This window comes from Entelurus aequoreus, linkage group LG18 (assembly GCF_033978785.1).
Source record: "Entelurus aequoreus isolate RoL-2023_Sb linkage group LG18, RoL_Eaeq_v1.1, whole genome shotgun sequence".
Classification (NCBI taxonomy): domain Eukaryota; kingdom Metazoa; phylum Chordata; class Actinopteri; order Syngnathiformes; family Syngnathidae; genus Entelurus; species Entelurus aequoreus.
In genome coordinates, this window is record NC_084748.1 from 51,447,528 (window position 1) to 51,465,849 (window position 18,322).

Consider the following 18,322-nt stretch of genomic DNA (forward strand, 5'->3'; position numbering starts at 1 on the left):
CGCCACATTTGTCTCCGCGTATATTTGTAATAATATTACTTTTGAATATTTTAATGAAAGATAAATATTGAATGTGTGTGAGCGGGTGGGTAGACAGCACAATAATGACTAGACAGCACAATAATGAGTACAACAGCAAACTATGTGGTGGTGGGACATGTTGTACTTTGACCCTTCTCGCTTGCCGTCGCTGCAAAGAAGCCAAGCCGTGACTGAGATGAGAAGAAAGAGAAGATCCCCGCACAGACTTTGAGTGACACAGAATCATGTGCGACACATGACAGAGACATGGCGCAACATCACTTCTTTTATCTGGTTCTAATGGCCGTGTGTGTGGCTCCTTTGGCAGCGGGACGTAAGTTACTCACCTACTTAGCTTGGAAGCTAACTGCTAACATGTCTTAACTGCATTTCTATATGTATAATATATACATTCTCTCTGCTTATATATATATATACATACTCCCAAACACTAACTGTAAGGTCAAAGTGAGCATATTTCATTGATTTAAAAGATGACTGAGACTTTTCATAAAAGAAGCAAACTTCGTGAATGTTTTTTGTGACCAATAAGTATGTGCTCCAATCAACAAGTATGTGCTCCAATCAATAAGTATGTGCTCCAATCAATAAGTATGTGCTCCAATCAATAAGTATGTGCTCCAATCAATAAATATGTGCTCCAATCAATAAGTATGTGCTCCAATCAACAAGTATGTGCGCCAATCAATAAGTATGTGCTCCAATCAATAAGTATGTGCTCCAATCAACAAGTATGTGCTCCAATCAACAAGTATGTGCTCCAATCAATAAGTATGTGCTCCAATCAATAAGTATGTGCTCCAATCAACAAGTATGTGCTCCAATCAATAAGTATGTGCTCCAAGCAATAAGTATGTGCTCCAATCAATAAGTATGTGCTCCAATCAACAAGTATGTGCTCCAATCAATAAGTATGTGCTCCAAATAAACAAGTATGTGCTCCAATCAATAAGTATGTGCTCCAATCAATAAGTATGTGCTCCAATCAATAAGTATGTGCTCCAATCAATAAGTATGTGCTCCAATCAACAAGTATGTGCTCCAATCAATAAGTATGTGCTCCAATCAATAAGTATGTGCTCCAATCAACAAGTATGTGCTCCAATCAATAAGTATGTGCTCCAAATAAACAAGTATGTGCTCCAATCAATAAGTATGTGCTCCAATCAATAAGTATGTGCTCCAATCAATAAGTATGTGCTCCAATCACTCTATCACACAAAAATAAGAGTTGTAGAAATGATTGTAAACTGAAGACAGCCATGACATGATGTTCTTTACAAGTGTATTGATTGATTGATTGATTGAGACTTTTATTAGTAGGTTGCACAGTGAAGTACATATTCCGTACAATTGACCACTAAATGGTAACACCCCAATAAGTTTTTCAACTTGTTTAAGTCGGGGTCCACTTAAATTGATTCATGAAACAGATATATACTATCATATATACTATCATCATAATACAGTCATCACACAAGATAATCACATTGAATTATTTACATTATTTACAATCAGGGGTGTGGGGGGAGGGGGGGGGGTGAGGAGGGGGGATATGGACATCAAGTAGTGGACATATAGAGAGAGAGAGAGAGAGAGAGAGAGAGAGAGAGATCAGAAGTCATGAGAAAAAGTATCTGCATTTGATTGTTTACATTTGATTATTAGCAATCCGGGGAGGGTGTTAGTTTAGGGTTGTAGCTGCCTGGAGGTGAACTTTTATTGCGGTTTTGAAGGAGGATAGAGATGCCCTTTCTTTTATACCTGTTGGGAGCGCATTCCACATTGATGTGGCATAGAAAGAGAATGAGTTAAGACCTTTATTAGTTCGGAATCTGGGTTTAACGTGGTTAGTGGAGCTCCCCCTGGTGTTGTGGTTATGGCGGTCATTTACGTTAAGGAAGTAGTTTGACATGTACTTCGGTATCAGGGAGGTGTAGTGGATTTTATAGACTAGGCTCAGTGCAAGTTGTTTAACTCTGTCCTCCACCTTGAGCCAGCCCACTTTGGAGAAGTGGGTAGGAGTGAGGTGGGATCTGGGGTGGAGGTCTAGAAGTAACCTGACTAGCTTGTTCTGAGATGTTTGGACTAGTTTAGATTTGAGGGTTTTGGAGGTGCTAGGGTACCAGGAGGTGCATGCGTAATGGAAAAAGGGTTGAACGAGAGTTCCCGCCAGAATCCTCAAGGTGCTTTTGTTGACCAGAGAGGAGATTCTGTAGAGAAATCTCGTTCGTTGGTTAACCTTTCTGATTACCTTGGTTGCCATTTTATCACAGGAAAGGTTAGCCTCTAGAATGGAACCTAGGTAGGTGACCTCATCTTTCCTGGTGATAACAATGTCACCCACTTTTATGGTGAAGTCATTGACTTTCTGAAGGTTGATGTGGGACCCAAACAGGATGGATTCAGTTTTACCCAAGTGTATGGATAGCTTGTTGTCAGCGAGCCAGGTGCAAGTTCTACAGAGCTCAGCACTGAGGATTTTCTCAACCTGTGACTTGTCCTTGTCTGATACCAGCAAGGCAGAGTCATCCGCAAACAAAAACAATTCACAGTCGCATGCCGATGACATGTCGTTTATGTATATTAGGAACAGTAAAGGTCCCAATATACTGCCTTGGGGGACTCCACAGCTCACCGAGAGGGGGGGGGGGACACAGTGCCGTTCACCTCTACCACCTGCTCCCTCCCCTCCAAGTAAGATTGCATCCAGCTCCAAGAGGTTTTGTTAAATCCGATTGCTCTGAGCTTATCCAACAGTATAGCGTGGTTAACGGTGTCAAAGGCCTTCTGCAGGTCCAGCATGACCATGCCGCAGTATTTGCCCGCGTCCACCTCATGTTTGATGTGGTCGCTCAGATAGAGAAGGCATGTGTCAGTGGAGTGGTTAGTTCTGAAGTCAGATAGAGAAGGCATGTGTCAGTGGAGTGGTTAGTTCTGAAGCCGGATTGGAATTTGTACATGAGTTTATTGGTGGCAAGGTAACTATCGACATGTTCATAAACTATTTTCTCCATTACTTTCGAAATGGAACTGAGAATAGAAAGAGGTCGGTAGTTGCCAGGTTCCAATTTGCTTCCTTTTTTAAAGAGGGGAGTTACTCTTGTATGTACACCACTGTATATTTGTCCCACTAAAGGCCTACTGAAATGAGATTTTCTTATTTAAACGGGGATAGCAGATCCATTCTATGTGTCATACTTGATCATTTCGCGATATTGCCATATTTTTGCTGAAAGGATTTAGTAGAGAACATCGACGATAAAGTTCGCAACTTTTGGTGGCTGATAAAAAAGCCTTGCCTGTAGCGGAAGTAGCGTGACGTCACAGGTTGTGGAGCTCCTCACATCTGCACATTGTTTACAATGATGGCCACCAGCAGCGAGAGCGATTCGGACCGAGAAAGCAACGATTTCCCTATTAATTTGAGCGAGGATGAAAGATTTGTGGATGAGGAAAGTGAGAGTGAAGGATTAGAGGGCAGTGGAAGCGATTCAGATAGGGAAGATGCTGTGAGAGGCGGGTGGGACCTGATATTCAGCTAGGAATGACTAAAACAGTAAATAAACACAAGACATAAATTTAAATGTCACTTTATAAGTTAACCCGGCCGTATTGGCATGTGTTGCAATGTTAAGATTTCATCATTGATATATAAACTATCAGACTGCGTGGTTGCTAGTAGTGGCTTTCAGTAGGCCTTTAAAGCCGCTGTGCTAATATTTGCAATATATTCTCTTCAAATTCCTCATGCTTCTTCAATTCCACCCAGGAACTCAATTCTTTGAGGTATGTTTGGCTTTATAAGAGGACAATGAAATAGTCAATCAATGATGTCATCAGTTTACAGAGAGTGTGGTCATTACAAAGACTAAAGAGAACTTCTACTTTCTCTTTGTGTGTGTGTGTGTGCACTTGAAGGATGTAAAAAGATACTTGTGGTGTTTCTGCAGCTGCTGAGTCTCCCTACAAGCAACACAGGAGCCTAAAGATGGACCAAGCTGTCCTGACGGTCATCAATCAGCTGGACACGGAGGTTGTCGTGTCCTGGCTGTGTGAGCGCTGCTACCAGGTACACATACTCACTGCTACCAGGTACACGTACTCACTGCTACCAGGTACACATACTCACTGCTACCAGGTACACGTACTCACTGCTACCAGGTACACATACTCACTGCTACCAGGTACACATACTCACTGCTACCAGGTACACATACTCACTGCTACCAGGTACACGTACTCACTGCTACCAGGTACACATACTCACTGCTACCAGGTACACGTACTCACTGCTACCAGGTACACATACTCACTGCTACCAGGTACACATACTCACTGCTACCAGGTACACATACTCACTGCTACCAGGTACACATACTCACTGCTACCAGGTACACATACTCACTGCTACCAGGTACACGTACTCACTGCTACCAGGTACACATACTCACTGCTACCAGGTACACATACTCACTGCTACCAGGTACACATACTCACTGCTACCAGGTACACGTACTCACTGCTACCAGGTACACATACTCACTGCTACCAGGTACACATACTCACTGCTACCAGGTACACATACTCACTGCTACCAGGTACACATACTCACTGCTACCAGGTACACATACTCACTGCTACCAGGTACACATACTCACTGCTACCAGGTACACGTACTCACTGCTACCAGGTACACATACTCACTGCTACCAGGTACACATACTCACTGCTACCAGGTACACATACTCACTGCTACCAGGTACACATACTCACTGCTACCAGGTACACATACTCACTGCTACCAGGTACACGTACTCACTGCTACCAGGTACACATACTCACTGCTACCAGGTACACATACTCACTGCTACCAGGTACACATACTCACTGCTACCAGGTACACGTACTCACTGCTACCAGGTACACATACTCACTGCTACCAGGTACACGTACTCACTGCTACCAGGTACACATACTCACTGCTACCAGGTACACGTACTCACTGCTACCAGGTACACGTACTCACTGCTACCAGGTACACATACTCACTGCTACCAGGTACACGTACTCACTGCTACCAGGTACACGTACTCACTGCTACCAGGTACACGTACTCACTGCTACCAGGTACACGTACTCACTGCTACCAGGTACACATACTCACTGCTACCAGGTACACGTACTCACTGCTACCAGGTACACATACTCACTGCTACCATGTACACGTACTCACTGCTACCAGGTACACGTACTCACTGCTACCAGGTACACGTACTCACTGCTACCAGGTACACATACTCACTGCTACCAGGTACACGTACTCACTGCTACCATGTACACGTACTCACTGCTACCAGGTACACGTACTCACTGCTACCAGGTACACATACTCACTGCTACCAGGTACACATACTCACTGCTACCAGGTACACGTACTCACTGCTACCAGGTACACGTACTCACTGCTACCAGGTACACATACTCACTGCTACCAGGTACACGTACTCACTGCTACCAGGTACACGTACTCACTGCTACCAGGTACACGTACTCACTGCTACCAGGTACACGTACTCACTGCTACCAGGTACACATACTCACTGCTACCAGGTACACGTACTCACTGCTACCAGGTACACATACTCACTGCTACCATGTACACGTACTCACTGCTACCAGGTACACGTACTCACTGCTACCAGGTACACGTACTCACTGCTACCAGGTACACATACTCACTGCTACCAGGTACACGTACTCACTGCTACCATGTACACGTACTCACTGCTACCAGGTACACGTACTCACTGCTACCAGGTACACATACTCACTGCTACCAGGTACACATACTCACTGCTACCAGGTACACGTACTCACTGCTACCAGGTACACGTACTCACTGCTACCAGGTACACATACTCACTGCTACCAGGTACACGTACTCACTGCTACCATGTACACGTACTCACTGCTACCAGGTACACGTACTCACTGCTACCAGGTACACATACTCACTGCTACCAGGTACACATACTCACTGCTACCAGGTACACATACTCACTGCTACCAGGTACACATACTCACTGCTACCAGGTACACGTACTCACTGCTACCATGTACACGTACTCACTGCTACCAGGTACACGTACTCACTGCTACCAGGTACACATACTCACTGCTACCAGGTACACATACTCACTGCTACCAGGTACACGTACTCACTGCTACCATGTACACGTACTCACTGCTACCAGGTACACGTACTCACTGCTACCAGGTACACATACTCACTGCTACCAGGTACACATACTCACTGCTACCAGGTACACATACTCACTGCTACCAGGTACACGTACTCACTGCTACCAGGTACACATACTCACTGCTACCAGGTACACATACTCACTGCTACCAGGTACACATACTCACTGCTACCAGGTACACATACTCACTGCTACCAGGTACACGTACTCACTGCTACCAGGTACACGTACTCACTGCTACCAGGTACACGTACTCACTGCTACCAGGTACACGTACTCACTGCTACCAGGTACACATACTCACTGCTACCAGGTACACGTACTCACTGCTACCAGGTACACGTACTCACTGCTACCAGGTACACATACTCACTGCTACCAGGTACACGTACTCACTGCTACCAGGTACACGTACTCACTGCTACCAGGTACACATACTCACTGCTACCAGGTACACGTACTCACTGCTACCAGGTACACATACTCACTGCTACCAGGTACACGTACTCACTGCTACCAGGTACACGTACTCACTGCTACCAGGTACACATACTCACTGCTACCAGGTACACATACTCACTGCTACCAGGTACACGTACTCACTGCTACCAGGTACACGTACTCACTGCTACCAGGTACACATACTCACTGCTACCAGGTACACGTACTCACTGCTACCAGGTACACGTACTCACTGCTACCAGGTACACGTACTCACTGCTACCAGGTACACGTACTCACTGCTACCAGGTACACGTACTCACTGCTACCAGGTACACATACTCACTTACTTTGCAACAACCTCTCAAAAGAGTTACACTCAGGGGCCACATTGAGAGAAACATATATACACATTTATATGTACAGTATGTGTGTTGGGAACATATATACACATTTATATGTACAGTATGTGTGTTGGGAACATATATACACATTTATATGTACAGTATGTGTGTTGGGAACATATATACACATTTATCTGTACATGATGTGTGTTGGGAACATATATACACATTTATATGTACAGTGTGTGTGTTGGGAACATATATATCAATCAATCAATCAATCAATGTTTATTTATATAGCCCTAAATCACAAGTGTCTTAATATACACATTTATATGTACAGTATGTGTGTTGGGAACATATATACACATTTATATGTACAGTATGTGTGTTGGGAACATGTATACACATTTATCTGTACATGATGTGTGTTGGGAACATATATACACATTTATATGTACAGTATGTGTGTTGGGAACATATATACACATTTATATGTACAGTATGTGTGTTGGGAACATATATACACATTTATATGTACAGTGTGTGTGTTGGGAACATATATACACATTTATCTGTACAGTATGTGTGTTGGGAACATATATACACATTTATATATACAGTATGTGTGTTGGGAACATATATACACATTTATATGTATAGTATGTGTGTTGGGAACATATATACACATTTATATGTACAGTATGTGTGTTGGGAACATATATACACATTTATATGTACAGTATGTGTGTTGGGAACATGTATACACATTTATATGTACAGTATGTGTGTTGGGCTTTCTTTTTTTCAGGACCACTAATACCAAAAGTCACAATGTCCCATAGAGTTCTACAAAAGTTATGACAGACCACCTCAAAAAAACAGAATGGAATTTTACAGTTTTTTACTGAATGTGACACCCAGAATGTACATGAAAATAAAGAATATGGTATTTACAATATTAACTATGAACAATAAAAGACTGAATATTAACAACATATTGACTTCTCAGACCAGCTCCTCCATAGTTGTGTATCTTTTACGATCAAGCAAAACACAACAAAGTGGAATAAACACCTACAATATGATTTATTATTACTTCTATGCAGACATTTGTTTTACAAATGTGTCATTACAGACAAAATGGAGGTAGCAAGCAGACTTAACACCTTTTTCACCAGCATAGCCGCAACTCTTGTCAACAAGCTGTCCCACCACTCTGGTCGCTTTGGTGTAGAACACATTAAAGCCTTCTACAGAAAGCTAGGAGTATCCAACAACGATTTCAAATTAGAAATGGTCACAGCTGACGAGGTGCTTAAAAAATTGAGCGTGCTCCACCCAAACAAGGCCACCGGCCTTGATAATATTCCCTCCAGATTCCTCAGGGACTCTGCCTCCATCCTTGCCCCGATCATCACGCACATAATAAACCTCTCAATTACACAAGGCCAAGTACCAAAAGATTTTAAGATAGCAAGAGTAACTCCCCTCTTTAAAAAAGGAAGCAAATTGGAACCTGGCAACTACCGACCTGTTTCTATTCTCAGTTCAAAAGTAATGGAGAAAATAGTTTATGAACAGGTCGATAGTTACCTTGCCACTAATAAACTCATGTACAAATTCCAATCCGGCTTCAGAACTAACCACTCCACTGACACATGCCTTCTCTATCTGAGCGACCACCTCAAACATGAGGTGGACGCGGGCAAATACTGCGGCATGGTCATGCTGGACCTGCAGAAGGTCTTGATGTTGTATGTCCAGTGTGTCTATCAGCAGCTGGGTGTAGTTGAAGATGTGTGGAACTAACCTTGTCTTGATGTTGTATGTCCAGTGTCTCTATCAGCAGCTGGGTGTAGTCCCTGCTAGGACCAGTCCAGACCACAACAACTCCCAGGACTTCCTGCTCAGCAGCCAGCATGCAATCACTCTACAAGTCAACAGCAGCCTGCTCCTCTGCACGTGAGTCAACTAACTCTTTAGCAACCACATACACTAGTCTTCATGTTTGTCAACTAACTCTATCAACCAAGTAGTCTTCATGTTTGTCAACTAACTCTTTGTCAACCACATTGTCTTCATGTTTGTCAACTAACTCTTTATCAACCACATGGTCTTCATCTTTGTCAACTAACTCTTTATCAACCACATGGTCTTCTTCTTTGTCAACTAACTCTTTATCAACCACATGGTCTTCTTTGTCAACTAACTCTTTATCAACCACATGGTCTTCATCTTTGTCAACTAACTCTTTATCAACCACATGGTCTTCATCTTTGTCAACTAACTCTTTATCAACCACATAGTCTTCATCTTTTTCAACTAACTCTATCAACCACATAGTCTTCATGTTTGTCAACTAACTCTTATCAACCATGTAGTCTTCATGTTTGTCAACTAACTCTTTATCAACCACATAGTCTTCATGTTTGTCAACTAACTCTTTATCAACCACATGGTCTTCATGTTTGTCAACTAACTCTTTATCAACCACATGGTCTTCATGTTTGTCAACTAACTCTTTATCAACCACATGGTCTTCATGTTTGTCAACTAACTCTTTATCAACCACATGGTCTTCATGTTTGTCAACTAACTCTTTATCAACCACATAGTCTTCATGTTTGTCAACTAACTCTTTATCAACCACATGGTCTTCATGTTTGTCAAGTGTTGAAGTGCTTTGACTTCAGTCTGCTCCTCGAGTGAAGAGCAAGACCTTCCTGAAAGAATGATCTGGGATCAAGCTGCATATTTGTCATGCATGTTATAATGTTAGACCAGTCCAGTCCTACATTGTAGAGAAGAATGTTATAATGTTAGACCAGTCCAGTCCTACATTGTAGAGAAGAATGTTATAATGTTAGACCAGTCCAGTCCTACATTGTAGAGAAGAATGTTATAATGTTAGACCAGTCCATGCATGGTGTCTCACTCCTACCCACTTCTCCAAAGTGGGCTGGCTCAAGGTGGAAGACAGAGTTAAACAACTTGCACTGAGCCTAGTCTATAAAATGCGCTACACCTCCCTGATACCGAAGTACATGTCAAACTACTTCCTTAACGTAAATGACCGCCATAACCACAACACCAGGGGGAGCTCCACTAACCACGTTAAACCCAGATTCTGAACTAACAAAGGTCTTAACTCATTCTCTTTCTATGCCACATCAATGTGGAATGCACTCCCAACAGGTATAAAAGAAAGGGCATCTCTATCCTCCTTCAAAACCGCACTAAAACAACACCTCCAGGCAGCTACAACCCTAAACTAACACCCTCCCCGGATTGTTAATAATCAAATGTAAATAATCGATTGTAGATACTTTTTCTTATTCTCTCTCTCTCTCTCTCTCTCTCTCTCTCTCTCTCTCTCTCTCTCTCTCTCCCTCTCTCCCTCTCTCTCTCTCTCTCTCTCTCTCTCTCTCTCTATGTCCACTACTTGCTGTCCATATCCTACCAAGTCAGTCCTACACTGTTTCAATGTCCATTTCTCTGATGATGCAATTGTTGATGACTGAAGTGTTGATAACAACCAAACATAACCCCACCTCCCCCCTCCCCTCCACACCCCACTCTGGATTGAAAATAATGTAAATAATTCAATGTATATACTCTGATGATTAACTTGTGTGATGACTGTATTATGATGATAGTATATATTTGTACCATGAATCCATTTAAGTGGACCCCGACTTAAACAAGTGGAAAAACTTATTGGGGTGTTACCATTTAGTGGTCAATTGTAGGGAATATGTACTTCACTGTGCAACCTACTAATACAAGTCTCAATCAATCAAACAGTGAGACAAGTTAGTGGTGAAGAACTGAATGATGGCGTTCCTGTTGTTTGGCTTCCAGACTGGTGTTCCACTTTGGAGAGCATGGCAACTATTCTCTGTGGCTGAGGAACACCAGCAGGTCTACAGTCAACTGTTCCTTGGAGACTGATAGAGAAGCAGTCAACAGCTACATACGTGAGTGCTACACATGTAACAGTGCTAGAGAAGCAGTCAACAGCTACATACGTGAGTGCTACACATGTAACAGTGCTAGAGAAGCAGTCAACAGCTACATACGTGAGTGCTACACATGTAACAGTACTAGAGAAGCAGTCAACAGCTACATACGTGAGTGCTACACATGTAACAGTACTAGAGAAGCAGTCAACAGCTACATACGTGAGTGCTACACATGTAACAGTACTAGTGAAGCAGTCAACAGCTACATACGTGAGTGCTACACATGTAACAGTACTAGTGAAGCAGTCAACAGCTACATACGTGAGTGCTACACATGTAACAGTACTAGAGAAGCAGTCAACAGCTACATACGTGAGTGCTACACATGTAACAGTGCTAGAGAAGCAGTCAACAGCTACATACGTGAGTGCTACACATGTAACAGTGCTAGAGAAGCAGTCAACAGCTACATACGTGAGTGCTACACATGTAACAGTACTAGAGAAGCAGTCAACAGCTACATACGTGAGTGCTACACATGTAACAGTACTACAGAAGCAGTCAACAGCTACATACGTGAGTGCTACACATGTAACAGTACTAGAGAAGCAGTCAACAGCTACATACGTGAGTGCTACACATGTAACAGTACTAGAGAAGCAGTCAACAGCTACATACGTGAGTGCTACACATGTAACAGTACTAGAGAAGCAGTCAACAGCTACATACGTGAGTGCTACACATGTAACAGTACTAGAGAAGCAGTCAACAGCTACATACGTGAGTGCTACACATGACATGTACACATGTAACAGTACACATGATGGACTCTCTATGCAGCCATCTTGGTCGCAGTCCTGGTCTTTGGAGGATTGGCCTTAATGTTTGTTCTTCTGAGAGCCATCATGGGGTAAGTCATGATTACACTCATTGGTAATAATGTTGTTCTTCTGAGAACCATCATGGGGTAAGTCATGATTACACTCATTGGTAATAATGTTGTTCTTCTGAGAGCCATCATGGGGTAAGTCATGATTACACTTATTAGTAATAATGTTGTTCTTCTGAGAGCCATCATGGGGTAAGTCATGATTACACTCATTGGTAATAATGGACTGTCTAACCACTATCTTCTTCAGACTGAATGTGGTGAGTGCACTCCTCTTCCGAATTGGTGGTACCTTTGAGACCCAGAGACTCATTAACTCTGTGAGTGACCTATTTCACAACTACTGTACATTATGCTTGTGTACATTGTGTTTATATGTATATTGTACTTATATGTACATATTGTGTTTATTTATATGTACATTATGCCTATTTATATGTACATTATGCCTATTTATATGTACATTGTGCCTATTTATATGTGCCTATTTATATGTACATTGTGCGTATTTATATGTGCCTATTTATATGTGCATTGTGCTTATATGTACATTGTGCCTATTTATATGTACATTGTACTTATATGCTGTATCATGTACAATATGCGATGGATCATCTGGCTATCATGGCTTAACACTCCAAACAATTCAGGGTTTCCCCCAGATTGCCAATAAAAATGTGGCTGTGTGGGCGTGGCTAGTGGCATGTAGGGGGCGTGGTCAACGTGACATCATGATTTGATTGATGCATATATAAGAAATGTTTTATGTACATAATATGTGAAACACATCTGTGGTATGTACACTTAAAAACAAATCTGTGTTAATAGTTATTAGTAATAACATGTACAAACCCCGTTTCTATATGAGTTGGGAAATGGTGTTAGATGTAAATATAAACAGAATACAATGATTTGCAAATCCTTTTCAAGCCATATTCAGTTGAATATGCTACAAAGACAACATATTTCATGTTCAAACTTATAAACCTTTTTTTTTTTTTGCAAATAATAATTAACTTAGAATTTTCATGGCTGCAACACGTGACAAAGTAGTTGGGAAAGGGCATGTTCACCACTGTGTTACATGGCCTTTCCTTTTAACAACACTCAGTAAAGGTTTGGGAAGTGAGGAGACACATTTTTGAAGTGGAATTCTTTCCCATTCTTGCTTGATGTACAGCTTAAGTTGTTCAACAGTCCAGGGGTCTCCCTTCTGCTATTGCAGGTGCCACACATTTTCAATGTCTGGACTACAGGCAGGCCAGTCTAGTACCCGCACTCTTTTACTATGAAGCCACGTTGATGTAACACGTGGCTTGGCGTTGTCTGGCTGAAATAAGCAGGGGCGTCCATGGTAACGTTGCTTGGATGGCAACATATGTTGCTCCAAAAGCTGTATGTACCTTTCAGCATTAATGGTGCCTTCACAGATGTGTAAGTTACCCATGTCTTGGCCACTAATACACCCCCATACCATCACACATGCTGCCTTTTACACTTTCACCCTAGAACAATCCGGATGGGTCTTTTCCTCTTTGGTCCGGAGGACACGACGTCCACAGTTTCCAAAAACAATTTGAAATGTGGACTCGTCAGACCACAGAACACTTTTCCACTTTGTATCAGTCCATCTTAGATGAGCTCAGGCCCAGCGAAGCCGACGGCGTTTCTGGGTGTTGTTGATAAACGTTTTTTGCCTTGCATAGGAGAGTTTTAACTTGCACTTACAGATGTAGCGACCAACTGTAGTTACTGACAGTGGGTTTCTGAAGTGTTCCATGTGGTGATATCCTTTACACACTGATGTGGCTTGTTGATGCAGTACAGCCTGAGGGATGGAAGGTCACGGGCTTAGCTGCTTACCTGCAGTGATTTCTCCACATTCTCTGAACCCTTTGATGATATTACGGAGCGTAGATGGTGAAATCCCTAAATTCCTTGCAATAGCTGCTTGAGAAAGGTTGTTCTTAAACTGTTCAACAATTTGCTCAGGCATTTGTTGACAAAGTGGTGACCCTCGCCCCATCCTTGTTTGTGAATGACTGAACATTTCATGGAATCTACTTTTATACCCAATCATGGCACCCACCTGTTCCCAATTAGCCTGTTCACCTGTGGGATGTTCCAAATAAGTGTTTGATGAGCATTCCTCAACTTTATCAGTATTTATTGCCACCTTTCCCAACTTTTTTGTCACGTGTTGCTGCCATCTAATTCTAAAGTTAATGATTATTTGCAAAAAAATAATGTTTATGAGTTTGAACATGAAATATGTTGTCTTTGTAGCATATTCAACTGAATATGGCTTGAAAAGGATTTGCAAATCATTGTATTCTGTTTATATTTACATATAACACCATTTCCCAACTCATATGGAAACAGGGTTTGTATTTGTGCTCTACTTTTCAATTGTTGTTTATTGTAAAATGTAAGACAGGCTACTCTATATTCTGCCTTCCCTGAATGTTGCACTTTGCTTTGCCAAATATGTCAACAGTCTTTTGGATTAGAGATAAAACAATAACTTGAGGTGGTTTACTGATATTTTTCACAACAAAGTTAGTGTAAAACTAAGTAAAGTACATCATATATATCATGTTAAATGAATAATACTGTACAATTATGCAGGATGAATGTTTCTGCTAGCTTAATGCTAATGTACAATGGACCAGCTCATTGACAGGCTAGCCAAAGTGAGCATGGCCACTGGCAGGACACATGTAGAGACATTCCTTTCTATGGACTATTTACACTCTCCATTTCATCTAACACACTTATTCACTTATACACGCAGCCCTTGGAGGCATTTGTAGTGAAGGTTGATTGATACTTCTGCAATGTGGGAGGAACCTGGAGAACACACACACACATGTGAGAAGTTAGTAAGTAGGTAGTTTACGTGGGTTTGTACAGCAAATACATCCATTTACTTGAAATACTCTCTCTCCTTACTTTGGCTGGGTGCAGCTGCACTCTTTTCAAAATAAAGTGTAGAGGAACATATTTATGTTTTTCAAACTTGCTATGGCCAATGGTACATGAACACTATACAGTATATCTATTTTTAAAGCGTGGCGGTGCGCCATAATCAATGACATGTAGGGGAAGCTGTGCAATTAGTAAAGGTTCATATGCACTGAATGGAAGCTAAACATAGGAATAACAAGGGAAAATATAAAAAATAGTATTCACCTCATTATGCTTGGGCCAATAATACATTTTTACATGTCTTTAGTACCACAAAGGATTATTGTCAGCATTACAAACTAATCATAATACAGTACATAATAATAGTAGTGCAAGTATTCCTTTCTAACACAATACATCTTGATTTGTTTTACCATTGTAATTTAAATGTGAAATATACTCTACCAGAAATAAGTCAATCAAAGCAAATGCACTTGAATAAATGTTGAGCATGTTGAAGTGCACTTCCACCAAGCAAAGCAAATGCACTTGAATAAATGTTGAGCATGTTGAAGTGCACTTCCACCAAGCAAAGCAAATGCACTTGAATAAATGTTGAGCATCTTGAAGTGCACTTCCAGCAAGCAAAGCAAATGCACTTGAATAAATGTTGAGCATGTTGAAGTGCACTTCCAGCAAGCAAAGCAAATGCACTTGAATAAATGTTGAGCATCTTGAAGTGCACTTCCACCAAGCAAAGCTAATGCACTTGAATAAATGTTGAGCATGTTGAAGTGCACTTCCAGCAAGCAAAGCAAATGCACTTGAATAAATGTTGAGCATGTTGAAGTGCACTTCCACCAAGCAAAGCAAATGCACTTGAATAAATGTTGAGCATGTTGAAGTGCACTTCCACCAAGCAAAGCAAATGCACTTGAATAAATGTTGAGCATGTTGAAGTGCACTTCTACCAAGCAAAGCAAATGCACTTGAATAAATGTTGAGCATCTTGAAGTGCACTTCCAGCAAGCAAAGCAAATGCACTTGAATAAATGTTGAGCATGTTGAAGTGCACTTCCAGCAAGCAAAGCAAATGCACTTGAATAAATGTTGAGCATGTTGAAGTGCACTTCCACCAAGCAAAGCAAATGCACTTGAATACATGTTGAGCATGTTGAAGTGCACTTCCAGCAAGCAAAGCAAATGCACTTGAATAAATGTTGAGCATGTTGAAGTGCACTTCCACCAAGCAAAGCAAATGCACTTGAATAAATGTTGAGCATGTTGAAGTGCACTTCCACCAAGCAAAGCAAATGCACTTGAATAAATGTTGAGCATCTTGAAGTGCACTTCCACCGAGGAGTAAAAGTGGCTCAGGGGTTTGTTTTAATGTCCAACAAATGACATATTGGCTCCTTGGTCTCATGTTTGAATATTCTCATCTTCTTTCCATGCATGCACAGAGTGAACCCTCTCGCACCCTGTTTGGGAGCGAGAGACATTCCTTTATTGCTGTATGACTTGAGTGTGTGACTTAGTGTGCTCATGTTGTCCTCTGCCATGTGCAGTGGTGGACTGTGCATGTCTCCAATCATCCAGATGATTGTCATCCTGCAGGAACTGGGCTCCCCTGGCAGGACGGTGACACCAGTTACGGACAACATCCTCCCACCACCTCCCAGTCCCAGCAAGAGGCTGAGATCTTTGGACACATTCCGAGGGTACTTCTGTCAGTGTTCCTGCTAGACATTGTAGAGTAGATGTAGACCTTCTGTCCACTGTGAAGACACTCGGTGTTGATCAAACAAATCAACCTTCTTTATAAAGCACATTTAAAATGTACCACAGGGGTAGCCAAAGTGCTGTACAATGGGCAGGTTAAAAGATAATACACAAACACAACACAACACAAACAGAACACGATAATAAATAAAGAAATAAAACATAAAAGCAGGTTGACAGCATGTGTATTATGGGATGGATATCACACAGTGTTAAAAGCCATGGAATAAAAGTATGTTTTTAAGAGAGATTTAAAAACAGGAAGAGAGGAGGCTTGTCTAACACTCAGAGTTAAGTCGTTCCAGAGCTTGGGAGCAGCAGTGGCGAAAGCTCTGTCACCTCTAAGCTTCAGCCTTGTGTCAGGGACCGTCAGTAGCAGCTGATCGGCTGGTCTTAGGGATCGGGTGGGGCAGTAAGGCTGAAGGAGGTCGGAGAGATATGTTGGCACGAGGTTGTTTAGACATTTAAAAACAAATAAAAGGACTTTAAAATTTATTCTGTAACGCACAGGGAGCCATGATGGTCATGTAGTTCCTCATCACTTGTTGATGGTCATGTAGTTCCTCATCACTTGTTGATGGTCATGTAGTTCCTCATCACTTGTTGATGGTCATGTAGTTCCTCATCACTTGTTGATGGTCATGTAGTTCCTCATCACTTGTTGATGGTCATGTAGTTCCTCATCATTTGTTGATGGTCACGTAGTTCCTCATCACTTGTTGATGGTCATGTAGTTCCTCATCACTTGTTGATGGTCATGTAGTTCCTCATCACTTGTTGATGGTCATGTAGTTCCTCATCCCTTGTTGATGGTCATGTAGTTCCTCATCACTTGTTGATGGTCATGTAGTTCCTCATCACTTGTTGATGGTCATGTAGTTCCTCATCACTTGTTGATGGTCATGTAGTTCCTCATCTCTTGTTGATGGTCATGTAGTTCCTCATCACTTGTTGATGGTCATGTAGTTCCTCATCACTTGTTGATGGTCATGTAGTTCCTCATCACTTGTTGATGGTCATGTAGTTCCTCATCACTTGTTGATGGTCATGTAGTTCCTCATCACTTGTTGATGGTCATGTAGTTCCTCATCACTTGTTGATGGTCATGTAGTTCCTCATCACTTGTTGATGGTCATGTAGTTCCTCATCACTTGTTGATGGTCATGTAGTTCCTCATCACTTGTTGATGGTCATGTAGTTCCTCATCACTTGTTGATGGTCATGTAGTTCCTCATCACTTGTTGATGGTCATGTAGTTCCTCATCACTTGTTGATGGTCATGTAGTTCCTCATCACTTGTTGATGGTCATGTAGTTCCTCATCACTTGTTGATGGTCATGTAGTTCCTCATCACTTGTTGATGGTCATGTAGTTCCTCATCATTTGTTGATGGTCATGTAGTTCCTCATCATTTGTTGATGGTCATGTAGTTCCTCATCACTTGTTGATGGTCATGTAGTTCCTCATCACTTGTTGATGGTCACGTAGTTCCTCATCACTTGTTGATGGTCATGTAGTTCCTCATCACTTGTTGATGGTCATGTAGTTCCTCATCACTTGTTGATGGTCATGTAGTTCCTCATCACTTGTTGATGGTCATGTAGTTCCTCATCACTTGTTGATGGTCATGTAGTTCCTCATCACTTGTTGATGGTCATGTAGTTCCTCATCACTTGTTGATGGTCA

The 18,322-nt window shown here is 41.8% G+C and overlaps 1 protein-coding gene across 2 annotated transcripts in view; it reads left to right on the forward strand.

Annotated features, from left to right (window-relative positions):
* Positions 1 to 18: 18 nt before the first annotated feature.
* The window catches only part of LOC133634251 (heparan-alpha-glucosaminide N-acetyltransferase-like), a 31,767-nt gene continuing 13,463 nt past the window's right edge, over positions 19 to 18,322 (forward strand). The window contains exons 1-7 of one of the 2 annotated variants that reach the window (XM_062027375.1): positions 19 to 355; positions 3,996 to 4,114; positions 8,931 to 9,058; positions 10,958 to 11,073; positions 11,899 to 11,968; positions 12,198 to 12,267; positions 16,472 to 16,575. In XM_062027375.1, coding sequence (XP_061883359.1) covers positions 289 to 355; positions 3,996 to 4,114; positions 8,931 to 9,058; positions 10,958 to 11,073; positions 11,899 to 11,968; positions 12,198 to 12,267; positions 16,472 to 16,575 — 674 coding nt within the window. In that variant the 5' untranslated portion in view covers positions 19 to 288. The other variant, XM_062027376.1, reaches the window with a different exon arrangement.